The sequence below is a fragment of the Zingiber officinale genome, chromosome 6A (assembly GCF_018446385.1).
Source record: "Zingiber officinale cultivar Zhangliang chromosome 6A, Zo_v1.1, whole genome shotgun sequence".
Lineage (NCBI taxonomy): Eukaryota > Viridiplantae > Streptophyta > Magnoliopsida > Zingiberales > Zingiberaceae > Zingiber > Zingiber officinale.
In genome coordinates, this window is record NC_055997.1 from 39,371,542 (window position 1) to 39,397,502 (window position 25,961).

At 34.9% G+C, this 25,961-nt stretch overlaps 1 protein-coding gene across 1 annotated transcript; it reads left to right on the top strand.

The window, feature by feature from the left end:
* Positions 1-679: 679 nt before the first annotated feature.
* LOC121996311 (RNA polymerase sigma factor sigF, chloroplastic) lies at positions 680-20,405 on the top strand. Its single transcript, XM_042550242.1, has 9 exons — positions 680-862; positions 2,782-2,903; positions 4,169-4,296; positions 4,393-4,635; positions 4,736-5,000; positions 5,095-5,325; positions 5,787-5,927; positions 7,130-7,327; positions 19,982-20,405. Exons 1-9 carry the CDS (start codon positions 775-777, stop codon positions 20,267-20,269), a joined length of 1,704 nt encoding a protein of 567 aa, XP_042406176.1. The 5' UTR covers positions 680-774; the 3' UTR covers positions 20,270-20,405.
* Positions 20,406-25,961: the final 5,556 nt, after the last annotated feature.

Below are 25,961 nucleotides of genomic sequence, written 5' to 3' on the forward strand. Positions count from 1 at the left end.
AAAAATCCGAGATCGATCTTTTGATATTTAATTACACGTAGAAAAATTGCATTTGACCTTTTAATAATATTGATTTCTAACATAAATTCGCAAAAACTTGAAATTCATACTCCTTTTTATGCTTCAATATGATTATTGTTTTCCTATTTGTGATTCTGGTGAAATATTAAGGTGCATTTATTTGGGGGTTATTAATAATAATTTTAATTATCTATTCAAGTTTATCAATAAAAATCTTATTTGATTTAGATAATCGATAATTCCTGAGTAATATTTTATACCCGAAAAATATGAAAAAAGAAAAATATAAAAAAATAAAAAACTTAAAAAGATAAAAAAATATATAAAAAACATAAAAAATTTAAAAAAAAAAAAAAGGAAAAACATAAAAAAAATAAGAAAAGAAAAATGTAAAATAATTTAAAAAAACTAAAAAAAATGAAAAATATAAAAAGGTATCATAATTAATGAGAGTAATATAGTAAAATATTAAATTAAATTATTTATTAAAATTTTTAAATAAATAAATTTTTATTAAATCAATAATATTTCATTATGCTTTATCCTCACTACAAAAAACATACTAATTTTTTTCCCTAGCCATAAGGGTAGCATAGTCATTTCATCTCATCCCTACACAAATATCCCACTAGCGTCTGTTCTTTCGTTATCTTGTTCTTCCCCATCTCCCATTTCAGTGCCCGCGTGGCCATTGTTAGAGCCCCTCGCTCCAACTGCAAAGCCACCCTCCCCGCTTCCTCATCTGCTCTTCCAATGGACGCTTTCCGGCTAGGTCTCCTCTCACCTTCCCCGTCCCCCGTCATTCCCAAAACGCACCTCGGAAGTCTTGGTTTGAATTATGGTAGGTGCTGCCTTTTTTTTACTCAGCCTTATTTTGATGGAGAAACTTTTGTTTGGCGGGTTTTCTGCTTGATTTAAATGGTGTCGAGTTCTATGAAGTCGTTGCAGCTCAAGTACCTGTGGTGTTTGCATATATTTTCCGATGAGACTTTCTTAAGGTCGCTTAGGTGTATGTAGAGGGCAGGCTGCGTGCCTGATGAACTCGTGTTCCGTCTTAACCTAGTTAGTACTAGTTTTTCTAGTTTCAAAAAAATTTTTTTTTTTAAAGGTATTGTTGTGAACCAGAGGTCTTGGCATACCAAGATGTGCGATGTACTCATCATTATTTTGTTTAGTGAGCTTTGCGTATGGTAGTTTGCAAATGCTATGAAAACATTAATTTATTACTGTAATGACATGTGTGAGTATATAAACTGTGGAGGGGATATTTGCAATATTCTATACTCGATTAATAATATCTACATATAGGCAGTGTATATGATAACATGTTGTTAAAGCCTAAATGCTCTGAGGTTTAACTGATCCATCAACAATCTCTCCTCTTTGTGCATTGCCCACTGCGATGCTACTCTTCCTTCTTCGTGGATCATCCATTGCGTGTTGTCCACCATGCATATTCCATTGCATGTTGCTCTCTTTTGTGTGTTGTTCACCATGCATTCTCCACAATGGGCAATCATTGCTTGTCCGCAACATGTCTCCCTTTGCACCTTTGCATGGTGTTTGTTGTGCATTTCCCACTATTGGGTCTCCTTGATTAGAGATTCATTGCTTCGTCAATTAGGCTATAGAAGTACACTGATCTCTTTTTCCTCTGAAACCTAGAAAAAACCTTGTGGAACTCCTTCAAAGTCCAGCAAAGTACAATAGATTTTTGTGGAAGACTCTTGTGTGTCGAGGAAGGGTCTTAGGATGATATCTACAATATGTGGTTCCTATTTGGCTTGTGATTTGTGGTTCCTTTTTATTGATCAACTATGTCGGATTTTCCACTATAGTTCCATTGTTTAAGGTTTAGCTACTCAAACATGGAGCTTACAAATGAAATTGCATAGGAATTAACATTCGTTTTCTAGCGCCTCCTTTTTTGGCGATTCACGAATCACAAGAACCTGATGCACATAGGAAGATTTGGCCACAAGTAGCCAGTGTGGACACCTTCACTACACATACGGTCTTGGACTTTCAGATTATCATTTCTCTCCTAAGATTTCAAGATTATCTTCAGTTTCCCCCAAACCATTTCATAAGGTGAAGTAGTCGACTAACAATCAGCACCATGTGGTACGAATATAGTGTCCATAAATCCATATGCTAACCACATTACAATCAAGTTGGGCTTAGAATTTTTTTTTCTATGGTATTCTTGTGCCAATGTCCAATCTATTCATCATATGACAATCATGTGGATGTCTTATGACATCGATCATGTGTGGAATTTGCCATTTGGCTTGGGAAGTAAAGAATATTGCTAGTCTTGCATGCAAATGTATATACATTTTTGAGCATTTAAGACATGCCAAAATAGGTAAAGTATCTGTAATGTGTGTGTGTGTGTGTGTGTGTGAGTCATACTATTAGTCCAGGTTTATATATTCATAATAGAAGCATATGAAAGGAGTCTTGCACAGGAATACCATTTGTCCTAAAGACCTGTTTTGCGATTTCCTTAGAATGATTTAAATACGGCGTGCTGCTACTTTTCATGCCAGTCTAGCATAAGTGGCTAAATTTGAATAACCCAATTGGTGAATGTAGGGCACTTAGACTCTGGGATAAATTCTATATGAGAATACTCGCGCTCTCTAGTAGTAACCAATTTTTTAAATCATTCTTATGGAACTCATTCATAGAATTGAATCTTTCTTAGTATACCTCTTTTGAGATATCAGTCAAAGTAATAGAAGAGTTTTGTTGCAGTTTCAATAATATTCGAACAAGCAAGAAAACCTAATTACAATGTATCAGCCGTGCAAGTGCACCAATACTCAACGTCACTTCCAAGTCAACAGAGAGATGATTTCAAAACCAAAATTGTACAGGTATTCACCTTGCGCATACATTTACTTTGCATATTTACTATGTCATGTCATCTTTGATGTATCTTTATAATCCGTGAATTGATACGATCATTGATAAGTAATTCAAACTCTCAAATTTGATGCAATCTTCAAAGTTTCCAGTTAGTGATATGGAAATTATGTTAACAAATGGAATAAAGAAAAAAAATAAGGTCCATGTAATTTAAAATTTTCAATATGGATATATTCCCATCATAATCTGGAAATTCATGTTGCTTGTGTACCAAAATCAAAACCAATCGGCATGGAGAAAATTACATGTTTCTCACATGTCCGAGTTTACACACATGGGTGATACAAACATTGATTTTGGCCCACATTGAGTGAGATAAATTTAACCCTTGTAAAACCACCTGATCTAAGTCATGTTTACTAGATTTAACATAATTTCAATACAGTTCTATATCCTTATTCAATTAAACATATAAGTTTGTGTCAATTAAAAACTTTAATATGCCAATAACTATATAATACAAGTATGTATAACCCTTTCCGAGTTCATCTCAAACCATGATTAAAATATATCATTCTAACAACCTTCTTACTACTTTGGAGAACAATTAAGTCATAAACTTCTACCCAAATTGTTATGCCAATTACAAGTTCTAGTTCTAGTTATGTTAAATAATTTTTAGTTGTCAACCAAGATATATTTATATACATGTGGATTAATCAATTCAATATAATAAATTGATAGACATGTGAGGTTATATAAGATTTAATCATCTACACTTGTTTACCTTACAAATAAAATTTTAGCAATTAGATAATAAATTGAATTAAAATCCAAAAAATTTATTACAAAAAATAATAAACTTACTTGAATTCAGCTTCAGATGTTGGCATAGTACAATACACTATAACACGATTGATACAGGAGAAATTACATGTCTCTTATCAATAGTTAATCACATGAATATATTTCAAATGTGTCATCCAATATGGCACATAATGATTTTAGAAGAGTCTGAAAGCTTTTCACATTCTTGAATAACAATTTCATATTTGATATAACTTTGATGCCCATATCCCACACCCATATTGGAGTGCAAGCAAAAAAGGGAGCCATCAGTTTTATGATTATTAATTCAATTTTAATAGCATACTTGAATGTTCAATTCTTAGGCTGGTATAATAATGAATTGTTGTGCATTCTTAGACTTTGTTTTTTTTTCATGTTTCTAGATAGCTAATGATATTGACAGTTTTGTTTCCAAATTTTGAAGGCAATACCAGATAAAGTCTTAGCAACGGCTAATAGAGAATACTCTAAAGAGAGAGAAAAGCATGAGTTTGACCAATGCTTGAAATATCTCAAACGCCAGTTGCTTCATGAGCATGATTTGTGGTATCTGTAAGATAATCTGGCTTTCCTCCTCCTAGTGATACTAGTCCATTTTGTAAGACCGATTTGTTTATTCTTAAATTTCTATCCTGATTCCTTCTCTAGATTCCCTCATAATATGGAAAAGCACTCATTACCAGTCTCTGTGGAAGTAGATGCCAAAGTTACCAGTATAAGTGGAAACAACAATACCATACCAATTGAAGATACTCCACACTCTGGCTCTGGTGCACCAACTGATGTTCTTGAACTTTCTACAAAAGCTATGATAGCCTCAAAAAGACCAGTATTTTTAGTGGACCAATCAAACATCTCAGATATTGAATTTGATAAGTCACACTTTTTCAGGTTCGTTTCTTTTTATTAGATGTCATCTTCATCTTTATCTTAACAGTGGGAATTGTTTCAGATATCAATATTTGAAAATTCTAACAGTTCCCTTAATCAGCTTGGATGAAAGGCCAGTTGATGGTACTTTTACCAATCAACAAGTAACCATTAGATCAGGAAGACTATTGGAGAGACGGTCCAAGATGCGCAAGGTGTCGAAGAAATCAGACAATTTTGACTATGTTGTTCCTAGTTCAAGGGCTACAAATCATATCAAGAAGATCATTGATTCCAATGACCGACTCAGTTTATTCTTAAAGGGTCCTGAAACAAAACAATTATTGACATTTAAAGAAGAAAAAGATTTATTTACTCAGATAGAGGCATGCCTTTTGTCAATATTTGCATGAAATTTCTGCCTATATTTGTCTGGGATTGATAGGTATTGATCCTTGTGTGTATATATATGTTAAATAGGACCTTATGAGATTGGAAGATGTTAAAGAAAGACTTCGGTTGCAAACTAAACGTGAACCAACATTGGCTGAATGGGCTCAAGCAGTTGGAATTAGTTGCCATGGGTTGCAATCCTGCCTTTCTTCTGGGAGACACAGTCGTGACAAAATGATTTCTGCTAATTTACGTCTTGTGGTACATGTTGCAAGACAATATGAAGGGAAGGGCCTTGACCTTCAGGATCTGTTGCAGGTTAAGACTCTTTACATGTTTTTTCTTACTACAATTCATCAGATGATATGATTGGCAGCTTCTTCTCCTGATTCTTATAAATGATGCCCTCTCATGAGAATTGCTTGGCACATGTTGAACTTCCTGCTTGATTCTTCATAAGCTGTTTGATTTCTCATTTTGACAATACATAATTGTTGACTCAAACATTGAGGACATCCATATGACCTATTGTCATAACTGACAGTTGAGTAGTAATTGGTATATTTAATGTATGTTATTTTAGTATGCATAAGCTGAAGAGCATGGCGTACAAGTATAAAGAAGAAAGAAAAATGATTAAACTCTTACTTTGATTGGATTTCTAGCTCAGTCTATCATTTTCACATTCTGATTTCAACTCCAAATTTGCATGTCAGAATTCTACTCAATTTGCTTCTTTTAACATTCTTCAGTGTTTCTATATGATATGTATTTTGTAGGAAGGAAGCAAGGGTCTTATGAAGAGTTTTGAGAAGTTCAAGCCAGGAGCTGGATCCAGGTTTCCAACTTATGCATACTGGTGGATAAGACATTCAATTAAAAAGGCCATTTTCCAGAACTCTCGGACAATTCGAATACCAGTTGAGTTTTGGCCTTACAATTTTATGTTATTTTGAAACCTTTACATAATTTAAGTTGCAAATTCGATAATCTAGTGCATCTACATGCAGCCTGCTTTTTTCGTACTTTAATTACTTTCAGATTAAGTTATTGTATTTTACATTTGGCATCAACCCCCTCCAACTTTTCTCTTGCCACCCACCCCTTACTCTCTGTCCTTTGTTTCTCCTGTCTTTCTCAAAATGTTCATCTCAACTCCTCTCTCTTTTCACGACCCTTTCACTAGCACTTCCTCTCTTTTATTTCCTCACTGTTAGAAATTAAACTTGTTTCTATATACCTAAGACAGTATACATCATAGTTGGTACTATCAATACCTAGTTTAGAAACCCAAGTATAGATCAGACTGATGGGATCAGAATCAGTAAATAAGGATTATAAAGTGCACGGGAAAGGGGATGTTGAAAATAAAACTTAATTCATGAATCACTTTTTTTCATGCTATTCAAATCGAAATTGTCATTTGCCATTGCCTTGATGCTGACAAAATCAAGTTGGCTTGCTAGAATCAAATTCCTATATGTCTAAGATTATATATATCCCTTTGTGTTCATGATGTATAAAGATCTTATGTGTGGGAGTCCAAGTTGAATAAAGATTTTTTTCTTCCCTGAGAGCTATTTCTTTCGTATTCATTTTTGTCCAAGGGAGTCCACTGCTGTCAACTATTTCTTCTTTTCTTCCCCTGACATTCTTACACGGGCTTTGTGAATAACTAGAAATTGAACCCTATACTATCTATCTCAACTTGATCTTCCTCTAAATGCTATCCAACATGACATGGAGCCCCCATCTGCTACCTCAGTTATTAGAGCGTCTATGTATGCCCAAGGTTGTGGGTACAATCCATGGTATGTTTCCATTGTGTACCAAACTTCTCATAAAATGGTTCTGAAGCCTTTAACGTATAATCTATACAAAGAGATTTATGGAATAGGTCTTCTAATTTCAAATCTTTTATTGATACAGTTTAACATTATCAATGTAAAAGAATTGCTTTCAAGGTTACCTAATAGTAGAAAATCCACAGATCCTCTGTCTACTATGTCAAATGAAAGCATGTTGAACATTTGGTTTAGAGCCTATTTCAGTTCTCTTCGCTTGGTGTCTCTTCCTGAGAGGTTGAAGTCATATAAAGTTGCATTATCAATTATCATTGCAGGAGAATGCTTTTGCAGTACTGAAAAATATAAAAAATGCGAGGAGATTGTGCATTCAAGAAGGCCATCTTCCAACAAATGAAGAGGTAGCAAAACGTGTTGGCATCACTGTTGACAAGTTGGAGAGTTTATTATTGAACACTAGAATTCCAGTGTCAATTGAAGGACGTCCTTGGTCAGATCATGATGCAACTTTTCAGGTAATTTAATTGGCGAGGATCTCATAAACTAAAACAAAATCTGAGTTTACTTTTTTTTTTATTCATGTTTAGATGTATATAAAAATACGAGAATCCACTTTATTCCAAATCCTTTTTCTATGACAATGAATCAAAAATATGCACCACAATTGGTAGACGGAATGTATATCATAAAGAAAACTAGGACATGATTCTCTAATTCAGTGTTTTTTTTTTCATTTTTTTTTTCAATTTCTAAGCCATCACATTAATTTATTTTTATTGCCTTATGTTTTTTTCCTTTTTTGGACTTGCACATCATCATCCAGGCCCAATGGTTTCTTGAAGGTCTTTTGGCTGTAGAGTCCACCTAACCCTGCTGTTCCAATACAACTTGCTGTCAAAAATGACGATGAGATCATTTTCTAAGAATGATGTAGCAAATTAAAGTTGCAATTAGAGACTTGAGGTTTCCTTTATAATGTTTCTGAGTTATCATATAATCACTCAGGAATTTGTCAAATATCTTTGAATATGTGCAATCAAATAGGATTAGTCTGATTTATTAGGAAGCAAAAGAGCAACTGGATTAATTAAAAAATTGAAGAATTACACCATAAGTATCATCCAAGGTTTAAAATCTTGACCCGTGCCGAGATTTCGGTCTGAGATCGGAACGATACAGTTTCAGTACTATATTATGCCGTGCCGATACTGTTTCGATATATATATATAAGTTGTATATTAATTTTACCTAACTTGATAATATATCTTTATCAAAACTTCTTATATAAAGATAGTTAATTTAAAGTATTTCTTAGGCATAAAAAGTATGTTAATATTCATGATTCCAAATCTCAAATTAATTCTAACATTAAAAAAAATATCATCTATAATAATTATTTAAATTAACACAAAAATCCTAATTTATATATAATAATTATATAATTTATTTATTTATTTATATAATATATATTTATATAATTATAATTTATAAATATTCTAAATAATATATATTAAATATTGTAGTTTATATATATATATATATATTGCATTTTAAAATTAAATTTATTTAAAAATTTAAATAGTTATATAATGGAAACAACCTCTTGCAAAAAGCAGGGTAAGGTTGTGTACAATGGATCCTTCCCCGGGACCCCGTATGGCGGGAGCTTTGTGCACCGAGCTGTCCTTTATATATTTTTAATTTTTAAATAAAATTTTAGAATTTTTTTATAAAATTTTAAAATTATTTATTAATTTTTAAAATTATTTATTATTTTTTAAAATTATTTTAAATAATTTATAAAATTTTAATCTATTTTTAATTTATAAAAAAATTAAAGTTTAATTTTAAAATTATTTTAAATTATATAACTATACATTATATAAATTATTTTTTTTTTTACTTTATTTTTTAAATATTTTTAATAAAAATAATAAATTATATATTATTATATTAATTAATTACTAATGTATTTACTATATATTATAATTTATATAATAATTAATTATAAATTATATGTATTAATGATTTTAATTAAAACTTTTAACAAATCCAACTTTTCCTCAAATTCGCGATTCGTGATCCGCCTCCTCCCCCTTTGTAATTTTTTCTTGTCGTTGCCTTGTCGTCGCCATGCCATCGCTTCCTCGTCGCCATGCCATCGCTTCCTCGCCGCCTCACCTAGCCGCCGCCTTGCCTTGCTTAGCCGTCGCCTTGCCTCACCACTAATCTCTCACTAGTGGCTTTGCTGAGCCCGATGCTTCCAAGTAAGTCTTGATTCCTTCTCCCTTCTTCCTTCTTCCTTCTATTGTGCGCACATGACGCGATGATGATGCACTCGAAATTGTTGCTCTTGCTGTGCCAGTGCCGGTAAAGTGTCGGAACGTCTGTCTCAGACGGCACAGTTCGAGATTTCCTTCCTTGGTATCATCATCACCAAGTCATTGTTCTCTCAACCATATCTATTGTGCACACATGACGCGATGATGATGCACTCGAAATTGTTGCCCTTGCTGTGCCAGTGCCGGTAAAGTGTCGGAACGTCTGTCTCAGACGGCACAGTTCGAGATTTCCTTCCTTGGTATCATCATCACCAAGTCATTGTTCTCTCAACCATATTATATCATCTACATTGACCTTATCCTCCCATTGAATATTATTTAAGGATATATTACTAAGAATACTCCAATCATTAAATCAACTAATCCCTTTTGGTCTCTACCATTCTAATTGGTTTGTCTAAATATAGAATTTTTGATTGTCTTTGAATAACTTATACCATCTCAACCTCTTTTTGTTTCTTTTTTATTTTATCCTTTCTATCAGCCACACAAATACATTCTCATATCTACTATATTATTTATTTATTTATTTTTTTACATGTTATTTTCTAATATCCAATACCTTGCTTGATTCATAACATATTGACAATTTCTAACAGTTTTATAAACTTTTCCTTTTCTAATTTTGAATTTATTTATTTGTCCAATGATTCATAAGATAGCACGTTCCTTTGATTCACAAGATAAAATTTATTTATGTATAAATGATGATATAGAACTCCGCCCATGATGAACAACATTCAAACTATGACAAGTGTTCAATGAATGGATTCATTAAACTATTGTGCTAATGGTAGGTTGTTCCCCGAAAGAAACGCATTACAAGATTCGATTGTAACGTCTTGGCAAGGACCGCTATATCTTCAGAACTCTGGTGTAGTGCAAATATGCAAGAGTTTATATTGCAGGGTTTGATGTAATGTATTGTCAATGATCACTACATCTCTATGAGAATTTGTGTGTAGTGTTAAATATATAAAAGTTCTCATACCATAGGTTGACTAAGAACAAATATGATAGGAAAGTTAATAGTCTAAGATTTGGAACATGGAATATATGAACCCTCACTAGTAAATCAATGGAGGTAGTAGATATGATGATTAGGAGAAAAATTAGTATTTTGTGCGTACAAGAGACAAAGATGGGTAGGCGAGAAGACAAAGATGATAGAGAACTCGGGTTTTAAGTTATGATATACAAAAAAAAAGTAAAGCAAGAAATTGAGTGTGCATTGTTGTAGATAGTTCGTTAAATGATGAAGTTGTAGGAGTAGATAGAAAAGGGGATAAAATTATAACCCTTAAGATAATAGTGACTAAAGAAACTATAAATATAATTAGCGTATATGTACCACAAGTAGGATTAGATGAAGCTGCCAAATTAAGGTTTTGAGACGACTTAGATAAAATATTACAAAACATTCCGCCAAATGAAATGATTTTAATAGGAGGTGATTTAAATGGGCATGTCGGAGTGAAAAATGAGGAATATAAGAGGGCACATGGGTGGGTTTAGGACAAGAAATGAAGAAGGGAAAACTATATTAGATTTTACGATAGCATATGACGTTATATTAGCTAATACATTTTTTTTTAAGAAAAGAGAAGAACACTTAGTCACGTTCAAGTGGGAATAATAAATCGCAAATTGACTTTCTTATGATTAGGAAAAATGAAAGAAAGATTTGTAAAGATTGCAAGGTCATCCTGTAGAAACCTTAACTACCAAACATAGGTTAGTAATGTTGAATATACGTCTCAAGTATAGTATCAAGATAAAGAAAATATATACGACAATTCTAAGTGGTGAAGATGGAAAGCAAAATATATTTAAGGAGAAGATATGAATACAAGCATTAGGTGAAATATATGGTGACTCTAATACGACATGGGATAAGATGATATCAAAATTAAAAATAGTAGCTAAGAGTGTACTCGGTAAGTCAAAGAGACATGCACCACTAAAGAAGGAATATTGGTGGTGGAATGAGAAAGTACAAGAGAAAGTGAAGGAAAAATGAATAACTTATAAGGAATTATATATTTGTAAGAATGAGGAAACTTAAAAAAATATACAATAGCCAAGAACGAGGCAAAGAAAGTAATAAATGAAGCAAAGAATAAAATTTTTGAATGATTATGTCAAAAATTGAATACAAAAGAAGGGGAAAAAGACATTTATAGAATAACTATATGGAGAGAAAGGAAGATGAGATCTTATCTAAATAAAATGTATTAAATATAAATATAATAGGGTACTAGTAAACGATGGAGAAATAAAAGAGCGGTGGAAGACGTAGTTTCATCAACGTTTTAATGAAAGTTTAGGTGACCAACTTAACTTAGATAGTTTAAGTAGATTAAATGAGTATAGAAATTTAGATTTTTATCGTAGAATTCAAACTTTAGAAGTAGAACAAGTTTTAAATGGAATGCACAATGGAAAAACTGTTAGATAATACTTCGATAGAGGTATGGAAGTGCCTAGGAAAATAAGATATCGAATGACTTGTAGAATTATTTAACATGATATTGAAAATGAAAAAATGCCTGATTAATAGAGGGTAAGTACTCTAGTTCCTTTATATAAAAACAAGGGAGAGGTACAAAATTGTGCAAACTATAGGGGTATTAAATTAATGAGTCATACTATGAAATTTTGAGAAAAAGTAATAGAAAAAAGATTAAGGAGATCACGGTGACCGAAAATCAATTTAGGTTCATGCCTGGAAGGTCGACAATAGAAGCTATACATTTTCTTTTGACAACTAATTGAAAAATATCGGGAGCAAAAGCAAGATTTACACATGATATTCATTGATTTAGAAAAAACTTATGATAGAGTTAGAAATTATATGGAGAATTCTAGAAAAGAGAGGTGTTAGCATAACATATATTGAACTAATTAAGGATATGTACGAGAATGTAACGACCAGAGTAAAGATTTCTGGTGGAGTAACTGAAACATTTCTAATGAAAATAGGGTTACATCAAGGGTCATCTCTAAGTCTCTATCTTTTTATACTAACTATGGATGAATTCATTGCACACATTCAAAATACAATATCATGGTACATGTTGTTTGCAAATGATATTGTTTTGATAGATGAAACACGTGAAGGAGTAAATGTTAAATTATAATTTTGGCGGGCAATACTAGAAGGGAAAGATTTTAGACTTGGTAGAATAAAGACAGAATATATGAAATTTAAGTTTAGTAGAATTTAAGTTTAATAATATTAGAGGTAATGAAACAATCGTTAAGATATGAGATGACGAGTTGCCCGGAACCGAGAGGTTTAAATATTTAGGATCATTTTTGCAAAACAATAGAGGGATTGAGATAGATATTTTACATGAAACACAAGCATGTAGTTGAAATGGAGGAGTGCGTTGGGTGTTTTATGTGACCGTAAAGTACTTCTAAAATTTTAAGGAAAGTTATGTAAAATCACAGTTAGTCCTGCTATGTTTTATGGAGTTAAATGTTGGCTATGATTTGAGCACATGAGCAGAAAATGCGAGTTGTAGAGATGAGTGTAAGACCGTTGGGCCGGCTAGAAGGGGGGTTGAATAACCCTGAATAAAAACACAACCCTTTCCCGAACAATTAAGCTAACACTTGAAAAATAGATTAAGCAGAAAATAAAGCATAAAAACGAGACACCGGATTTGACTTGGTTACAACCGGGGAGGTTGTTAATCCAAGGAAGATGGTTGCACTAAGAACTCCTTCAGGCGGAGAAGCCTCGTTTACACCAGTGTAGGCACAAAAAGAAAGAAGCTAGTCAAAGCAGTGGAGACACACAAGTGTTGTTACAATTTCTGAACTAATGAAAAGCTTCTGGACCAAGGCTATATTTATAGCCTTGGTCGGAGCGCCTGGAAGGGTTCCGGGCGCCCTGGGGGGATAAAATTTATCCCCCAACGGTTGGATCGAGTCAAAACTCGATCCTGTGAAAAAGTCACTTCCGGGCGCCCCGGACAGCTCCGGGCGCCCCGGACAGTTCCGGGCACCCCGGAGCCAAAAGTCAACCCAGTTGACTTTTGGTCCGTGCTCTCTTCTCCGGTTCAGCTCGCCTCTGGTCCGGGTCTTTCTGCTCCGGCTCCGTTTTGCTTGGGTGATCTCTGACATCCGGAATAGGGCTTACCCGAACCCAACTTCCGGTCTTCTCGAGCGTGCTTCCCTCCGGCTTCTCGTCCCTCGGAATTGCCGCGTGTTTCCTTCTCGTCCGCCAGCGTACTCATCCGCAGTCTTCGTCCCTTGGTCGTCGACCTTCTCGCTAGCTGCGTCTCTTGCTCCCCGAGCAATCTTCCTCTCCGGCTTTCGTCCCTCGGAACCACCGCGTGCTTCCTTCTCGTCTGCCGGTGTACTCTTCCACAGCACCTCGTCCCTCGGACTGCCGTCCTTTTCGCTAGCTGCGTCTTCCGCTCGATTACCTGTGTTCCTAAGCTCCTGCACACTTAGACACAAGGTTAGATACACACAGGACCTAACTTAACTTGTTCACACCAAAACAGCCTTGGGGTTCCAACAATCTCCCCCTTTTTGGTGTGATCAACCCAAGTTAAGCTAGGGTTAAAATAGACATTAAATGAAATTAAGTAAATTAACTTAATTTGCAATTTAAGTACAAAAAGATAGAAACAAAATTAAATCTATCTACCTCAGTACAAAAAGATAGAAAAAATTAAATCTATCTACCTACCTCCCCCTAGACTTATACTTTCCCTTCTCCCCCTTTGATCATAAAAAAAATGGGGTTCCAAGAAAAACAATCTAAGGGTTAAAGACTTAGAAAAAGTATTTCTAAAAAAAATTTCTAAGTTTTTAAGAGATTTAGAAAATTTTTCTAAGTAATTTAAGCTGAGATTTCTAGTTTCAAGAAAAAAGTTCTTAACTTAAAAAAAAATGATTTTTGAGAATCTTTCTAAAAAGAATTTAAGTAAGAATTTCTGAAATAAATTTTTAAACTTTGAGAATTTTTCTTAAGTAAGAATTTGACTTAGGCAAAAAGTATTTTTCTAAGTATAAAAATTTTGAACAAAAATGTTTAAAAAAACTTTGACTGCATTAATTAATTCTAATTTTAATGCTTTGACAGAAAGTTAAGTAAACATTTATTTCAATATTTTGACTTCCAGGTCGTGGCGAGTCACTAGGCCTTCTTGGTTATTGGAGCAACAACCACTTCCTTAGACAAAGCCTTATAGAGAAACTTATTGTTTAATTTTCTCACTGAAAAGCGCTAATTTTAATTTTAAAATTTAGACTAAGCAAGATTTAGGAACCCAATAAAGGTTCCAGCTTACTGGATTGATTAAAAATTTCTTAGGGACATATTTTCTAGAGATATTCTTAATTTGTCCCGGGTGATATCTATAATACCAATTTAAATTTTTAAACTTTCTAGAATTAGATGAGCATGCATGGTTTTTCAAATTATCTACTTGAATTTTCAAATCATTATTTTCAAGTTTCAATTTTTCATTTTCCAATTTTGATTTATCTAATTCTTCTAGAGGGCAAGACTTAGCTAAAATTATTTTTAAATTTTTTATTTCTTTTTCTAATTTACAGCAGTCTTTAGTTAATAACTTAACAAATTTATAAAGTTTATCGGGAGGAAGAGAACGTACCTGACTTACCTTATCGAGTTCGTTTTCTGTGTCTCCCTCTGAACTGTTGCTTTCTTCTGACGAAGCTCCCCCTTCATCGATGCTCTCGATGCTCATTTCGGAAGAGCTTGACTCGGAGTCGTCGTCTTGATGACTTGCCATTAGAGCAAGCCCGGAGAATGCCTCGACTTCCGACTCCGACGACGTATCGTCCCACGTCGCCTTTAGGGCTTTTCGCTTTTGGATAGGTTTCTTACCCTTTTCCTTGTTCTTGTTCTTCAGCTTGGGGCAATTGTCCTTGACGTGCCCTTCTTCGTCACAATGGTAGCAGCGGATCGTTCTTTTTTTCTTCTCCTGCGGATGGTTAGTAGATCTGGATTTACAAAGTTTCTTGAATCTTCTTACCATCATTACCATTTCCTCGTCGTCGAGAGAAGATTCCGACTCAGGTTCGCCTCTCGAAGCTTTGAGGACGACGTTGTTCTTGGGCTCCTTCATTCCTGCACATCTCGACTCATGCACTTCAAATGTTGAAAAAAATTCTTCTAATGAAATTTTTTCGAAGTCCTTAGAAATGTAAAAAGCATCTACTAGTGATGCCCATTTTGAATTTCTTAGAAATGAATTTAAGGCGTACCTGAGCGAATCTCGGTTACTTACCTTTTCTCCGAGATTCGTGAGTCCGGTGATGATTTCTTTTATTCTGGAGTGCAGATGTGCGACTGTCTCATCTTCCCCAAGTCGCAGGCTGGTGAGCTGATTGCGAAGCAGATCTCGTCTAGCGAGTTTGGCTTCGGACGTATCTTCGTGCAGCTCGAGGAACTTCTCCCAAAGTTCCTTTGCGGAGTTGTATTTACCGATCCTGTTGACTTCTTGAGGCGGAAGAACGCTTAGCAGATGGTACTCTGCTTTGCCGTTCGCCACGAAGTCAGTCTGCTCCTTTTTTGTCCATTTATCTATTTCCTTGTCCTCTGGAGCTTCAAAGCCAAATTTCATTGTTAAAAATAGTTCAATATCTGTTGTAAGAAATACCTGCATCAGTTTTTTCCACGTAGCGAAGTCCCCTTCGTATTTCGGCGGGTGGATGCTTGGTCCGGCCATGACGTTGCTTCGTTCGGCGGTTAGTCCTCCTGAAGTGCCTCGGCTCTGATACCACTTGTAAGACCGTTGGGTCAGCTAGAAGGGGGGGTTGAATAGCCCTGAATAAAAACACAACCCTTTCCCGAACAATTAAGCTAACACTTGAAAAATAGATTAAGTAGAAAATAAAGCATAAAAACGAGACACCGGATTTGACTTGGTTACAACCGGGGAGGTTGTTAATCCAAGGAAGATGGTTGCACTAAGAACTCCTTCAGGCGGAGAAGCCTCGTTTACACCAGTGTAGGCACAAAAAGAAAGAAGCTAATCAAAGCAGTGGAAGCACACAAGTGTTGTTACAATTTCTGAACTAATGAAAAGCTTCTGGACCAAGGCTATATTTATAGCCTTGGTCGGGGCGCCTGGAAGGGTTCCGGGCGCCCTGGGGGGATAAAATTTATCCCCCAACGGTTGGATCGAGTCAAAGCTCGATCCTGTGAAAAAGTCACTTCCGGGCGCCCCGGACAGCTCCGGGCGCCCCGGACAGTTCCGGGCACCCCGGAGCCAAAAGTCAACCCAGTTGACTTTTGGTCCGTGCTCTCTTCTCCGGTTCAGTTCGCCTCTGGTCCGGGTCTTTCTGCTCCGGCTCCGCTTTGCTTGGGTGATCTTTGACATCCGGAATAGGGCTCACCCGAACCCAACTTCCGGTATTCTCGAGCGTGCTTCCCTCCGGCTTCTCGTCCCTCGGAATTGCCGCGTGTTTTCTTCTCGTCCGCCAGCGTACTCATCCGCAGTCTTCGTCCCTCGGTCGTCGACCTTCTCGCTAGCTGCGTCTCTTGCTCCCCGAGCAATCTTCCTCTCCGGCTTTCGTCCCTCGGAACCACCGCACGCTTCCTTCTCGTCCGCCGGTGTACTCTTCCGCAGCACCTCGTCCCTCGGACTGCCGTCCTTCTCGCTAGCTGCGTCTTCCGCTCGATTACCTGTGTTCCTAAGCTCCTGCACACTTAGACACAAGGTTAGATACACACAGGACCTAACTTAACTTGTTGTTCACACCAAAACAACCTTGGAGTTCCAACAATGAGAATATTAAGGTAGATGTGTGGACATACGAGGATGAATAAAATAAGAAATGAGAGAATTAAAGAGAAAGTCAGAGTTGCATCTATTGAGGGAAAACTCCGAGGGACACGTTTAAGATGGTACAAACATGTACTTAGACGGCCAATAAATGCCTTTGTTAGGCGATGTGAAACTATGACAAACACACATATGAAACGAGGAAGACCAAAAAATACTTGGTTATTAACAATAAAGTATAGATGATGATATAGTAGGAGATAGAGCTCAATGGTGTAAAAAGATTCATATAGCCGATTTCACCTAGTGGGATAAAGCTTGATTATTTTTGTTGTATAGATGATGATATAGTAAGGGATAGAGTCACGTAAATGATCTATATAGCTAACCCCATCTAGTGGGATAAAGTTTGGTTGTGGTGATTGTTGTTGTCAGAATTTCAACACCTTCCATCATGTTTTTTTTTTCACTTGATTTTTTCTTACGCGAAATACAGTTTATATATATATATATATATATATATATATATATATATATATATATATATATATATATATATATATATAATTTTTTCTTAACTCTCTATCTTCTGGTTTGTAAATCTTTCAATATAATGAAAGAATTAAAGAGTCCCATGGCTTTGTGATTTTCTTGCTGACCCTCTAAAATTGATTCTCAAATGTTACATTGATAATGATTTTTATTTCTGAAATCTATTTATCATCAAAATACTTGAAACAACCAAGTATTCTTTGTTGGGATCGGTGACAACCGCTAGAGGGGTGACTATCATATGATATCAAGATTTTATGTAGTTCACAACCCTTACTTGCTATGCCCACGGCCTATGCATACGATGTGCACTATCTTTCTTCTTTTTAGTTAAGCATTGGAGATGGAGAAACCTCTTATAGATTTGGCAAGAACAAGAAATAATTACAATAAAAGTAAAAACAAACAAATGAAACCTAGGAGGGCAGAATGTGGGTATAATTTGCACTAGGTGGGTTATTGATCTCGCAGCCTCTTGAGCCTCATATATAGCCTTCACCTCGAATCCTGTCATTTGCCATTTTCTGATCTTGCAATCATCAATTGATTCCCCTCTTCGTTTGAATTGGTCATTATAGTATCAGTTGACTGAACGTACCAACAGTCGACCGATCTGTGCTTAATCGACTGCTCCAGTCAACTCTAGGACATTCTGTGTAGCTCAAAAAGAATTCAGTCGATTGCTCTAGTCGACTCTAGGATATTTTGTTTGTTTTAAATGAACCCTAGCTAGTCGACTAGATAACTTTCAATTTGTTTGTCAAGGTCTTAACTATCAGTCGATTGATCCAACTCGAATACCCCAAACAAAACTTAGGATAATTGAACCACTAATTGACTCGATGCCAACATCAGTTATTCAACTGGTCGCTTGACTTCAATCAGTTCTAAGGTCGAGTCTACCTAATTTGCTTGTCTACCCTTCACCCCGTATACAATTCACTCCTTTCACTTCTCACGTATAGTTCATCTAAATCTTAGGTCTTTTCACGTCCCTCGATGCAAGAAGCTCTTGGCTTCTTCCCATATCATCCTTCACGTAGTTCTCCTCCTCAATTTGCCATGCTTCAATGCTTCTCGTCATGTGATCCCTTGGATGCATCATCCTTCGTTGATCTCACATACCTCGAGCCATCACAATCCTTGGCCACGTCAAGTTAACCTTTATAGTTGATAGACCCTGCACAATTTAGCATACATATTAGATAAACACAAATCTAATTTAAACCCTTTGCCAATTTTATCAAAACCATCAAGAGACTTTACTACCTAAATGCAGAAGGGGATGCAAGTTATAACTAGTGACTGAAATATCGTTCCGTGCTAGTGGCACAGACGATTTTTATTGTTCTGACGTGGGAGTGAAACGGGCATAGTTTGCGTGAACATTTCCTGGACGTCATCACGTCATCATGTGCGTCACGCACGCATATTGCGTGACAGAAGTTGGGTCAGAGGTGTCGTGGAGGCGTCGCGGAAAGCGTAATGTGTGTTGCGATGCTACTGTTCCTGATTGAAAATTAAAACTGATATTTAATTAATTTAAATAGTTCCCAACTTAAGCGTGATATTTCAAAGAGGCTTTCATAAACCCTAATTGAATTATCCTAATAAAATATATAAAAAATATATTTAAAATAAAAAAATAATAATAAATTTCATCAATTGATATTATGAAATTTTTTATTGTTTTAAATTTTATTTGAAAAATCTAAAAAAATTCTAATAAATATGATTTATATTATGATAATTTTTATTGTTTAATTGATATTCTGATTTTTTATTATTTTAAATATATATTATTTAAATTAATAATTAATTAAATGAATAAATAGTTAATTTATATAATTATTTTATATAAAATAATATCTTTGTATTAATTTATATAATTGTAATTATTTAATCGGAGCGTTGGAGAATTATGGAGTTGGCCTAAGCAGAATATTACATAAACAAATGCTTCCATCTGATTTATGCCACTCCTTTTGGTATTAGTAAGGTAATATAGTATGATGTATCAATTTTAATTTAAGTTATTAATAAATTATTTTTCTTAAAAAATATATTTAATTATTTTTTCTAACAATATTAAGTTGTTAACTTATATTAAATTAATATACAACTTATTTTAAAATTATTCATAATAAATATATTTATCTAATAATTACTATATATAAATAAAAAAAATATTGAAACGGTATCGGCACGACACGACATGATACGATACTGAAACCGTATCGTTCTGATTTGGGACTGAAATCTAGGCACAGGTCGAGATTTTAAACCTTAGTTCTAATATTCTTAACATTCTTGTGGTTTTCTTGATGATTCTCAAAGTTGATCCTCAAATGTCACTTTGCTAATAATTTATGTTTCAATCTTTATTGTTAATTCTTCGTGTGTGCCTATCTTTTTGAATAGATCTAGCTTATTTTACTATTTCCAATACTTTCTTGTTAGTTGTTTACTTGATTCTTTATCATTCTGATACAAACAGGAAATTGTAGCTGACCCAGCAATAGAGAGTCCTGATCTTGCGATAGCCAAGCAGATGATGAGGTTGCATGTTCACAGCCTTCTAAAGATTCTTAAACCCAAGGAGAAAGCTATAATTCAGTTGCAGTTTGGAATTCACTGTGATGAACGGAAGTCATTGTCGCAGATTGGTGCTATGTATGGCCTTTCCAAAGAGAGAATAAGACAGATAGGAAACCAGGCTTTGAAAAAGCTCAAGAAATGCCTCCTTGCCCAAGGGCTTGAGGCTTATTTAGAATTGCTAACTTGACTCTTTTACCACTTCATATTTTCTTCATAGCATTCTATATTTAAATTCATGACTATATCTTACTGTACATAAATGTGCCATTTCAATGAGCAAAGACAATTATATCTCTTCTTGGCACTAATGAAGGGGGACAACAGATCGTGATCTCTAGTATACTTTTGTTCTGCACAATGTGGCAATGGATCAAATGGATGCCCTTTTGAAAACTTTTGAACCTTTTGCTCGAAACTGGCTCTAGATTAGATTATTCACTTGCATGTTGTATCTGTGCACACCTTAAGTTGTTATCATAATCATTAGTGTTTTCATTATTACCATTAGAAGAAGCGTTTTGTTGTGAATGTTATTTATGGGCATGCCAACTAAATATGGAAAATATAATATCTAGAACAAATAAAAAATGATTCTAAATTACATCAATTTTGTATAAATCTTTGTTTTAGGGTTATAGAATTAATAAAAATTTTCCTAGCAGACAATTGATATTGCATCATCAATGGTTATAGAATTAACCAAAATTAGACAATTGATATTGAATCATCAATGGTTATAGAATTAACCAAAATTAGACAATTGATATTGAATCATCAATGGTTATAGAATTAATCAAAATTTTCGTAGCAGACAATTGATATTGCATCATCAATTACCACAAATCGACTGTTTCTATTGTCCCATTTATCGGCTGAGTTCGCAGTGGTTGATCGATTTAAGTACATGTGATTCCTTACAATATAATTGAATTTAAAATTTTAAAATCATAATTAATTGAATAAATCAAAATAATAAATATTTTTTTTAAAAGTAAACTTTTGAATTAATAACTTATAGTAGTTTTGTGATAAAAGTTGATGTCCACCTCAAACATCCTTCCTATCACTTTAGGGTGGAAGGAATTTTATTCAAAGAATTATTCCCTCCAAGATTTGATCTCTATTTTTTTTGTAATAATCTATCATCTACCTATCAACTCAATTATGCATGTAAAAGCAATAACTTAGAGTAATCGTTTGATATTAACTTGGTTTAATTGTGTCACGCCCCCAAAGGAGTTCCTATCGATAAAATTTCTATAGCATCTCCCTTGTACCGATGACAATATAAAGCATAAGTACATATAACCATAGACAAACTCATCAGCAGTATGTAACAACCCACACGGTTGGATAAATAACACAACTACGCAGATTTAATATGCAGCCCACACGGCTGAAACATAACACAGCGAAAATCACAACATAAGGAACATAAAACACCAGAACAACTAACCGCAAGCCGACCTGGCTTGACACATAATCAACACATCAAATACAAGACAAACTCCATATAAAATATACAAATACGAGAATAAGTGCAAAACCAAATATGCGAACTGAAACACTAACGGTACGAGTAGCTCGGTGTGACACGGGACTGGCGGACAAGATCTCCAGGCGACTCCATAAAACCTTTACCTGCTACCTGACGAAATAACCATTTTACGGGGTGGTGAGTATAAATACTCAGCGGATAATAGACAGATAGTGCATGAGAATAGTAAAGAACTAGAGATACGAAAGTATACAGTCTTGTATGAAAAAATAGCAGATATAACAGTGATATCATAGTAAGTGTCCATACTTGAAACCATACCCTAAGCTAGTAAGGTCGGGAATAGTTCAGACCTGCTACAGTACTGCTCATAACTACAAGGGTATCATGTGAGTTATACTACCAATAAGTAAACCAGCGTCTAAACACATACCTCAAATATATATCTCAATCTATGTGAACATATCAGCATAAGGAAACAACAACAACATAAGTAAACAATAACAGATATAATAATAACAGTGTATGCACGGATGGTCACTCCCACCCACCCCTCTGCACCATGACTCCTGTATGGTCGAGAGGCCGGGACAATGACAGATTGTACACTCTCCAGCTACCACTACTTTTGAGTGGCCGAAGGGACAGTTGCATAGTAGCTAAATAGCCACGTCTGCCACGGGGGTCCCTGCTGCCTGCGACTCCAGCTATCACTACCCATGAGTATGTGAGTGGGGGGCACGACAGGACAAGCGACACGCTCCAGCTACTACCCATGAGTGGCCGAGCGCGCGGCCCTGGCCAACGACCCTCTCAACCTCAAGGGAGACATGGTTGCCAACATGCATGCAATGATGATGCGTACAATGCAGCAGTCATTATATATATATATATATATATATATAACATGTATGCTACATGAAGCCAACATGCTCAGTAAGGTATGTAAACATACATCATCCAAAACATGTAAACATGGTATCCAGTATCCATATATCCAACATCTAATATCTAGTATCTGGTATTTGGTAACTGGTATCTGCTAAATATCATAGATAGCAATGAGAGACTATATAGATACATAAATAAGTAGCTCAAAGATTGAGTGGAAGTATCAAACGCAGGAAAAATACGAGTGGAGTCAAGATAAATACAGGAACTATCCGAAAGTATAGCTCATGCACTAAGAACAATATACTAAAAAGATAAAGCAAGAAGTACCCGCCTTTATATGTAGATGGTGTTAAACAATCCCACGTCCATACGCTCGTTCCGAATCCAAGTCCTACGATCACATAGTATATTTAGCTAATTACATAGAAAGTAATTAACTAACAACTCCCCCACTTAATTAGAGTAATTCTAATCACACATGGTTATAGATTAATCCCCAAATAACCTTAACCATACTACAACCTAATTAGATTAAGTTTACCATGAATCATCTCTATAGCTCCCCGAATCAACACATCATTTAATCCAATACAAATTCATTTCTTAATTACCAATCCACTATATAATATAATCAATTTCTACAATCCATCATTCCTAATCCAAAATCAACATAGAAATGGAAATCAACTTCCAAAACTCACCGAAATTGGACACTCTGCTATTGACTCACAACCGGAGAAACTCGTTGCTTGAAAATGATGGCCGGAGCTACACTTACTGCAAAACCTTGTGGCTGGAACACAGCGGAGATGCAACCCCCTTTAACTTCAACATCCCAATTCGTAATCAATACCACTATAATTAGGAATTAAACCCTAATTCTTAAGCCACAACTTTTAAACTAACAACGTACCATCAATCGATCATCAAATCTGGCGAATCTTGCTGGAAACTTCACATATGATCAAAAGTAGGATTCAGTACTGGTGCTGGAACTAGATGGACGACCAGAGGATGATCTTGATGTTGGTTAGTCCTAGGAAGATCATACCGATTCCACTGTACAAAAATTTTGTCCAAGTGTTGAACCTTTCTTAAATAACCTATTGTATTCTTTAGAAGTTAAATTAGGAATCGCAAACGGAACTTAACATTATTGATTCCAAATTTAATTTATCTGTTCTTAATGGTTTAGTCTTGGATCGCAAGCGGAACTTAACACTATTGATCTAAACCCACCTACGTTATAAATTCAATTAAATATTAATTTCCAAAATTGGCTTCCAGGACTGCATGACGAGACACATGGCCTTCTTGGGTATGGGAGCATCCACCACCGCCTAGACAAAGCCTTTTAAGGAAAGCTAATATTTAATTTCCTTATATAACTCTAGCTTTAACCAAAAAGAACAATCGAATCACAAATTCAAAAAACAAAGAAAAACACAAACACGAATTACTAATTCAAAAAACTAGATCTAATGTCTCTTGTGTTTGGAATTCATACAAAGAAAAATAACTACCATGATGCAGAAAACAATTGCTAATTATACATTTTCTTTGCAAGCTAATGACCTCGAGATCTTCTGCCGTATTTCTCGCCTCGCCTTGGACGTCGTGTGGGCGACGATCCTCCAAGATGAACACCACCCAAAGCCTTCTTCTCCTTCTTCTAATTTTCGACCACCACCACCACAAAAGAAAAGAAAGCAAAGGGAAAGGGAGAAGAGAGAGGGTCGGCCACACCAAGAGAACCACCAAGCAAGAGAATAAGAGTTGTGTCTCATGAGGCCTCCTCATCCCTTCTTTTATATTACTTGCCCAAGGCAAATAAGGGAAGAATTTTTACAAAAATTAAAATTTTGCTCTAGTTTTTCATTTTCCCTTTTATTTTTCCTTTTCTTTTCTCTTGATTGAATTAATAACCAAATCAATGATTGGCTTGATTTAATCTTGGCCGGCCCCTTGCTTGGGCACCAAGCAAGGGTGGCCGGCCACTTATAGGAAGAAATAAAAATTTTTTTATAAAATTTTACAAGAAGAAATCCTCTTATAAAATTTTACAAGCTCTCTTTCCTAAAGTGGATGTTAAAACGGAAAGTTTTAAAAATTAAAACCATGTTTTAAAATTTAAAACTTCTCTTCCTTTTTTTCTAAAACCATGAGGATGGTTAAAAAAAGAAAATTTTAAAACTTTTAAAACTCTCTATTAAACCATGTGGCCTAATTCAAATAAGGAAAGTTTTTAAAATTAAAATCTCTCTTTTAAAACTTATAGTTTTCTACAAAGAGAAGATTTTAAAAATTCAAAACACCCCTATTTGAATTTTCTATTTAAAAACACTCCTATTTAAAAACTTATAGTTTTCTATTTGATTTATTTTGGCCGACCCCTACTTGCTTGGTCACCAAGCAAGAGGGCCGGCCGGCCCTCTTAAGGAGATGGTGGCCGGCCATTGCTTGGTCACCAAGCAATGGGCCGACCTCCTTTCTTGGACACCAAGAAGGGTTTTTATTTGATTGGACTCGAGACTTTAATGAGGCTACGACAGGGACCTAGAGGAGAAATTGGTTTTGACCTTCCGATGAGCTTGAGTATCCCGTGTTCGCCCCGAACACACAACTCAAGTTCATCAGCAATAACTCATTCCACTAGAGAGTTATTGTTGCACTACCGCACCAATCCCAAATTATATTTATGGGCTCCTTCTTATCATGAGTGTGTTAGTCTCCCTGTGTTTAAGATAACGAATGTCCACTAATTAAGTAAGTTACTGACAACTCACTTAATTAATATCTAAGTCCAAGAGTAGTACCACTCAACCTCATTGTCATGTCGGACTAAGTCAACCTGCAGGTTTTAACATGACAATCCTTATGAGCTCCTCTTGGGGACATTCTCAACCTAGATTATTAGGACACAGTTTCCTTTTATAATCAACAACACACATTATAAGTAATATCATTCCTAACTTATCGGGCTTATTGATTTATCAAGCTAAATCTCACCCTTTGATAAGTTAAAGAAATAGATATTAAATATATATGCTTGTTATTATATTATGATTAAGAGTACACACTTCCATAATAACTAAGGTCTAGTTCTTTTATTAAGTCAGTATAAAAAGAACTTACCTAAAATGGTCCTACTCAATACACTTAGAGTGTACTAGTGTAATTTATTAGTCAAGATAAACTAACACCTAATTACACTACGACTTTACCAATGGTTTGTTCTTTTCCATCTTAGTCGTGAGCAACTGTTTATAATTTATAAAGAGCTGATAACACGATCTTCTGTGTGTGACACCACACACCATGTTATATATTTTATAAATTAATTGAACAATTATATTTAACAAATAAATATAGACATTTGACCAATGTGATTTTTTTATTTCAAAAATAAATATTTACAAAAGCTAGGCTTTAAGTATACACTCTAACACTTGAATAGTCCAAGATCCAGTGAGAAGGCATCACTGGA

Excerpts from the sequence above, each read along its gene's own strand:
- LOC121996311 (XM_042550242.1), top strand. The coding sequence starts at position 775 with ATGGACGCTTTCCGGCTAGGTCTCCTCTCACCTTCCCCGTCCCCCGTC. Across the intron at positions 4,297-4,392 it reads GAGCATGATTTGTGGTATCT|ATTCCCTCATAATATGGAAA; the intron begins GTAAGATAATCT and ends TTCCTTCTCTAG. Across the intron at positions 7,328-19,981 it reads ATCATGATGCAACTTTTCAG|GAAATTGTAGCTGACCCAGC; the intron begins GTAATTTAATTG and ends TGATACAAACAG.